The sequence below is a fragment of the Gavialis gangeticus genome, unplaced genomic scaffold, assembly GCF_001723915.1.
Source record: "Gavialis gangeticus isolate Ggan-Ray unplaced genomic scaffold, GavGan_comp1, whole genome shotgun sequence".
Lineage (NCBI taxonomy): Eukaryota > Metazoa > Chordata > Crocodylia > Gavialidae > Gavialis > Gavialis gangeticus.
The window spans coordinates 65,634,095-65,641,499 of NW_017728995.1; the positions used below are offsets into that span (position 1 = coordinate 65,634,095).

The 7,405-nt window shown below is 41.1% G+C and overlaps 1 protein-coding gene across 1 annotated transcript in view; it reads left to right on the plus strand.

The window, feature by feature from the left end:
• STAG1 (stromal antigen 1) overlaps window positions 1-7,405 on the plus strand; it is a 295,978-nt gene that overhangs the window by 15,470 nt on the left and 273,103 nt on the right. Inside the window, exon 3 of the mRNA XM_019503764.1 lies at window positions 2,977-3,141. Coding sequence (XP_019359309.1) covers window positions 2,977-3,141 — 165 coding nt within the window. The remainder of the gene's footprint in view (window positions 1-2,976; window positions 3,142-7,405) is intronic.

Below are 7,405 nucleotides of genomic sequence, written 5' to 3' on the forward strand. Positions count from 1 at the left end.
TTTTTTTTTTTTTTTTTTTTTTTTTTTTTTTTTTTTTTGTCCCTTTCCAGCTGCATTTCAAATTGTGCCTTTACCTTCCTAATATTTGTTGCGTATCTTTTTGAGTTTCAACTCATGGAAAAGATTGCTGCCTTGCTAGGTTGGCCTCTTGTTGCACTTCCTTTTCTTCTGTTGCACCAGGTTAGCTTGCTTCTGTACCCTTAATATGACCTCCTTAAAGTAAGCCAGCTCTCCTGGATTTCTTTTCCGCTTATCAGGCCCTCAGGTCACCTTTACATTCTCAAACAGTTCTTCCCTGTTTGTGGGCAGCAATTTGAGAAGAGTTTCCCAGGCAGTTGGCCTCTCCACTACCTGTACCAGAAAGTTATATACACCATGCTTCAAGAAATTTACATGGACTACCTTTACATTGCTGCTTCCCTCCCAGCAGATGTCTACTTAGATGCATAAATAGCTACATAAAGGGGGAGTTGGATTTGGGCCTTAAAGCCTGCAGTATGTTTCTTTTTTTGGCCAGAGCTTTCCTCACTCCCTGAAGTGCATTTCTTTGAACACATTTTGGGTATAGATGTTATATCCCAGCAAACTTCTTCCCTGCAGTGTTTGATTTTTATAAAATGATTCAGTAAATGTCTGGGAAAATCTGCAATGGATTCTCAGACTTAGGGTAGAATACCTAGTCCAGGACACTGATGCATATACACTTGGGGCAGCTGCTGCTCAGGAGCACGCAGCAGGTGTTATGCTGTTACATATGCTGTGAATGTCTCACTATGTAAGACTGGTGATTAAAAGTGAGCTAAATTGCTCCAGGTTTTATCCTGGGTGAAGCAGGGTTAAAGCTGGCTTGGCTTTGGTACAGGTCTATTGCTACAGGATCACGCACAGCTTCTACACAGTCCAGAGCAGCAGCAGCCTCCATCCCCATCCCTTCCCCTCCCCCCGCCTTTTTTAATTGTCCCAAATGTAGGTTTGTCCGCGCAAGGGGCTTTCGAACTCATGTGACCCTGCAGGGCAGATGAGCAGCATGGGGCCAGTCTGTGGGCTGGATCACGCTCAGAAATCAGCCTTGTGTACCAGATTAACGCATAGGACTGGTCCAGTTCAGGTGCTTCATGCAGCAGACATGTGAGCATTAGGTTTCTTCAAGCTAAAGAAAAAAGATAAGCTCTTCCCATTACTCAGTCTTGTTTTTGAATTGGCATATATGGAAAGCTTCCTTTCTGATGAAAATTATCCTCTCATTATTTCCTGAGGTCATCTGGTCCCAGCAGAATCTACCTTTGTCTCCAGATGCATTTCTATAATGAATGCTTTAATTCGGGATCAATATTTCCAGTTCAAGACTATGCTGTTCAGCCTCTAACTTGCTGTTCAGGCTACCCAGAAACTGGTGATGATCCTAGAGCCAGGCCTTAGATAGGTAGGGACCAAATCTTTCATCATTTGTTTTACCTTTATGTAAAAACTTTGTCTGTGGAATCAGCACAAATCTAGGACAGGTCGAGTTTATTATTGGCTTTCAGCAGAGCTCCTCAGTGCCATATCAAAAATCTAGTCTTCTAAAAATCAAATTAAGATCTTGGGCTTGGTTGTATAAACAATTTCTTCATGAAAATCTCAAGATACAGTCCACAATACATCAGTTTTTACATACTGCACACACCTTGAAGTGGCAATGTTTTCAGTGAGCTAGATTGTGATGGTCTTTTGTTTAAATGGGCAGACAAGATGGCTGTCTGTTTGTGCCTGGATAATGGCCTCATAGGAAAAGAAAACTTATTTCTCATGCCCTTTAAGGTCAGAGGCCCAACTGTCCCTTCCATAGAGCTGTGGCTCCCTGATTGCATGCCATCTGGCCTCACCATAGCTTAAGAGCTCTAATGTATGCCTTTGTAAGGTCACCGATAGATCTTACAGCATTTATTGGAATGAGATGCAGTTGTGCTGAACTCCTTCTTGCCTGTCCCTTTTCTTATTGCTCTCTCTCCCACCCTCTAGGCACCTCTCTGCCACATCCTCTGTCCTCTTATACCAAAGCAAAGATGGTTAGTGCAGAAGTTGGGTCTATTACCTGCAGCAGCTCTCTTCTAGATGGGTTTTTTCTTTGCACGGGGAGTAGGGGTGAGGGAGTAAGGGTTCTGTGCTAGGCATATCTGACCCATTGAAGTCTGTCTTTTTGGAGCATTTAACCATGAAAAGTAGATTTTGAAGACAAGAATCTGGCTGCTTGTGCTTCATTAAGTCTGGGTGCAGCCTGCTGGGGGTAATAAACCCTAGTGAATCCTTCTATACAAGTGGCAGGCACCAGTCTATCAAGGCCTAGTTGCACAATTTACTGTATGTTTCAAAGCAAATGGTACCACAGGAAGACTGTCCACAGAATAAATCTTCTGGACCTGTTAGCACAGTAGAGGCAAACTCCAGATGACTTTTTTTGGAGGCTGCGATTTTAACTACAGATTGCAAAGCAAGAAGGGACCGTTAGGGTAATCTGTTGCATTTGTACACATATATTGAGTTACTGATTAATTTTAGTGGTGTGGGAAGTGAACATTAAAGTCTTTCTAATGAGCACCAAAGGCACTATGAACAAGCTGTATTTCAGTAGCAATGAAAGGGAAGAAAGTGTTTAAATATAATAACCTGAAGTTGGTTCCTTTCAACTTGGTAATACTCGTATCCTGAAGTAGTTGGGTTCATTTATTTTATAAATAAGGTACCTCAGTTGTTTTCTAAGTACATAGAAGTAAATTTTCTAGTAAGCCAATGACAGCTATTTTTTGCAGCCTAGATCACAATTTTTAATTTTTTTTCTTTTCTCGCAGTAAGACTCGCATATAAATACATCTGATGCAGTGTGTGTATATATAAATCTAATGCTGATACGTGTGTATATATATAGTTTACAAGATACTTTCATTCATTCATATCATAATTGCACCAGATTTTCATTCTGATGTTCTTTCTGCCCAGTCTGCCAATAAAAAACCTCGAAAAACTCCAGGAGATAAGAGCCGTTCTGAACCTGGCACTAGAACAGCAGGTCGTGGAAGAGCTAATGGTCACCCTCAACAGAATGGAGAAGGAGACCCTGTCACTTTGTTTGAGGTGGTTAAGCTCGGGAAAAGCGCCATGCAGGTAAAGTAATTCGCATACTGTGCGTTCATTATTGTTACCACTTAATTACTGAATATTTCCACACTGCAATAAATAAGTTTCTTATTTATTTTCATTGTGTCTATGAATCTATGAAAGTTAAATTACAGTGTTGTTATTAAGATTACATCATCTGATACAGTTTATCAAAAATGAGTTGCTGGTATTCCCCCCTCCCCCTCTGTTTGTATGTATTGTACATTGAAATAAGGAGTTCAGTATAAGATGTGATTAAAGCTGAATGTTTCAAAGTACTTCTGGAAGAACTGTAGACTGAGAAGTAGCTTTCTATTCCAATTAATTTCTTTACTATTTTGTCAGTTATTTGTTTATAGCTTGAAAATGAGTTTTAAAAGAAGGGGATCTACTAACGAATGCAGTTGCTGTACATAAAGCATATTCAGAATTAACATTTGCAAAGGAGAAAAGATTTGAGATGTTTACCCAGCAAGTGAAGTTGTCAAAAGTGCTTGATTGTATTTACATGGTAAATTTAGTGCCAAACAGTGGTGTCATGCAGCAAATCATGGTGATCTACCTTTCCAACCAGAAAGTATATCTGAAGTTATTCAGTGGTAGGTGCTAGTAAATATAGCTGAGTTTTTGGTTGTAGCTGTGTTGGTCTAAGGACATAGGCAGGCAAGGTTCTTTGGTTAGATGTGATATCTTTTATTAGGCCAACTAAGCAGTTGGAAAAAAATTCTTAGCAAACAGACACCCTTCTTCAGGCATAGGGAGTCTATCATTTCTTGGAGTCTTAGACCAGCGGAGACTCCCTATGCCTGAAGAAGGGTGACTGTGCCTGAAATCTTACTAAGAACTTTTTTCCAACTACTTAGTTGGTCTAATAAAAGATATCACATCTAGTCAAAGAACCTTGCCTTCCAATAAATATAGCCACCCGTTGTGATAATTAGCTGAAGGGCAGCGCTGTGTAAATGTAGCTACACTTTTTTTGGTTCAGAAAGTAGCCTGTGTGTAGCAGTGCGGCCTGTTACAGGGTGCTGCTGCCTGGCACTAAGTGAAGTAGTGTGACATGGCTTAAGTGATTTATGAGATCAAACTGAACTCTCAGGCATGACATGGTGCTAAACTGTAAAAAGCACCTAGAAGTCTAAGGGTATGTTTGCACTGTCCTGTACCTTTCTGTGGACAAGCCCAAGCATGCTGTTGAGAAATGAGCCTTGCCTGCTCCACGTGTGCTTAGACTCACAAATTTATGGAGTAGATGACCTGGTACAGTCACAAGTATATCCTCTTGAACCTTCCTGAGGCTCTGACTGCAGAAAGCTTGAGCGTGGTGCTGACCTGTTCACGTCCAGCTTCGTTTAGCTCACTGCTCCACAATGTTGTGAGCCAAGGTACACATGAAGCAGGTGCAGGTAGGCTGAGTTTATTTCATGGTGCCATTTCCTGTCTCACTCAGGACATGGTAAAGATATGCAAGTCCCATTTGCAAGTCACATAATGCAGATAAGAACCTACGTTTCACTGATTTTTTTTTCAAGGGGACTTAGTTTCCTAACTGCCTAAACCATTTTTGAAATTTCACCACAAATCATAGACAACGAGGGTTGGAAGGGACCTCAAGAGGTCGCATCTAGTCCGACCCCCTGCTCAGAGCAGGATCAGCCCCAACTAGATCATCCCAGCTAAGGCTTTGTTTAGCCAGGTCTTGAAAACCTCCAAGGATGGAGATTCCACCACCTCTCTAAGTAACCTGTTCCAGTGCTTTACCACCCTCCTAATGAGAGAATTTTTCCTAATATCCAGCTTAAGCCTCCCTTAAACCTCCATAAGTCCATGAAAAATCTGAGTTGTGCATTAATAATGTAGAAGTCAATATAGAAAAAATGAGAATTCGAAAGTATGTCTTATGTTCTGTGAAATTGGGGTTGTGAGAGAGAACCTTGTTATCTAATAGGTGAACACAGAGCAAATATTTTTATAACAGAACTATTGAAAGCTTCTAGGTGCCTTTTCTTCATTTTATTTTACTGCTTCGGGTCCACCAACTTTGTTCCCTTGCAACACATTTTCAGAGTTGTTTTGGCAGGTTTCCAAGATGATTTTTGGAGGTGTGGGTTTTTTTATGCAACAGAAGACACTATATGCCGTGCATTGAATATTTATCTGAGAGCTGTTGGTATAAATAGAAGCCAAAGGAAAGGTGTAGGTGGCTGCTTCATTGCTGGAGGTGTTTGATAATTTTTTGTGAGCGTCTATGAGAAGAACTGAGTTGGTTAGGATGTAGTCGCATTTCTTCTGGTCTTAACAAAACACTTTTCACAAGGTAAAAACACAGGGTTGGGGTGCATATACTTAGGATCCTGTTGGAGGAATTCTTAAGGGAAATGTGTGTGTTTGCATTAAGAACTTCTGGGGTTCAAGTCAGAATGAGCTGAACTAGGAGAAACAGCGTATTTATTGATGGAGTTTGAATTCATTCAGGAAGATGGCTAAGCTTTTTGGAACAGTGGTGGCTTACTAGTAAGCAAGTTCACTCTGAGGTCAAAGATACAACAGTGCCTCAGTGTCTAAGGAGCCTAAAGTGCCTTCTGGCAGGGGTAGACAAATAACTTGCACTGAGGTAAATGAAGTTGGGTTTTATGTCATGTCAGCAACTTCATGGAAACTGTATGTGCGTGTTCTTATCTGGTGGCAAGTGGGAAGATAACTTGCCCTACCTCACCTCTTCATGAGAGGCAGGTAAACTAGTATAGGTGAGTTCTCGTGTAACATAGGGTACATGTTTGCACATTTTACTATGTAGTGGCTGACATGCTATAAGTCATGCTCTTGGTTTTACCACATAGTAACTTGTTCTTGTGCCAACACCTTTAATTACTTGCTAATTTTTGAAAATTTTACCTCTGTCAAATAGAAAAGGACCGTTACTGATTTTGGGTTTCAACATAGATGCAGCTGAAATGACATTAACACTCCTCAAGTGTTGAGCAGTTCAAGCTACAAGTGCAAGCAAAGAGAAGACGCCTGCAATAATGTTTCAAAGACCAGGGTTAGGCCTGGGCAGACCTTACATTCTTTCCATCTGTCTTCCAGTGAAATTGTAGGGATAGTGATGTGATCATCAGCAAGACACAGACCTCTTATTACTGACTTTTTTGTGGAGCTCTTCAGTGTACAACATGAGCAACTTGACTGACCTTACTGACTTTCAGACAATGCTTCATATTCTTAATTGTCAGTAGATTCTGTTAACTGTCTGCATATACACAATGTGTTTCTTTCCCCTAGGGCATGCTGTAATTTTACATTCTGTAATAGAAATGCAATAATTTCATTTAATATAGGCTTTGAGATTACTAAGCAACTTTACTACTCTTCTGCTTCATGTGGTTTTATTTTCAAAGCTTCTTCCTCCTGCTGTTTGCCCTTAGGAGATTTCTCTGCTGCTAGATTTTTTTTTTTTTGCCTTTCTTTTTGCCAGCTCATGAGTGTCTCTAATAACTTCATTTCACACTCATGTCAAGTTTCTACTGTATCTGAATCTGTGACAGGATTCATTTAAGTCTTCTCTTCAGGATAATTGCGCCTTGGTTCTAAGGAAATGCCAGTTACAATAGTGTTTGTGTTTCTACTATGTATGATCTTTGTGTTTTTCTTTACATACATTTTCTTACCCTCCATATCTTATCGCTGTAACTAGGCACCAGTTTTGCTCATATTGGCTTTCCTTTTATAATTTCAAAGAGTGCTTTGGTGGTTGTATCAGGCTAGTATTTGGCTTGCTGGCAGTGTTCAGTTTGTTTAGTCACCTTTTCCATTGCTGCTAGCTTCAAAAGCTTCTTTGCCATATGCAACAGTTTGTGGGTAGTGTGATATGCAGTGATGCTCATACACTCTGCTAGTAATTTATTTAGTCCAGCAAGGCTGTCCTTGGCTCTTGGTTATGCTACTATGTAGAGGTGCACTGATGCATCAATCTAATATTGGATCAGTACCAACATAAAGAAATCTGGCTGTATTGCATATTGGCCCAATGGGGCTCATAATTTGGCTGATAAATGCCCACGCTGCGCACAGCTGCAGCGCAGCACTCGGGCAGTGAGGAGCACAGCCACAGTGTGGAGAGCTGTATCCAGCTGGTAAGTCTGGTGTGGTGGGCAGGGGGGAGATCATCACCCCCCATGGTGAGGAAGGGGACAGGGGCAGACACTGCCTGGGTGGGTGGTGGAGCTGTGGTTCATGGGGGGCAGGGGAAGCGGCTCCTGCTTCTGCTTGA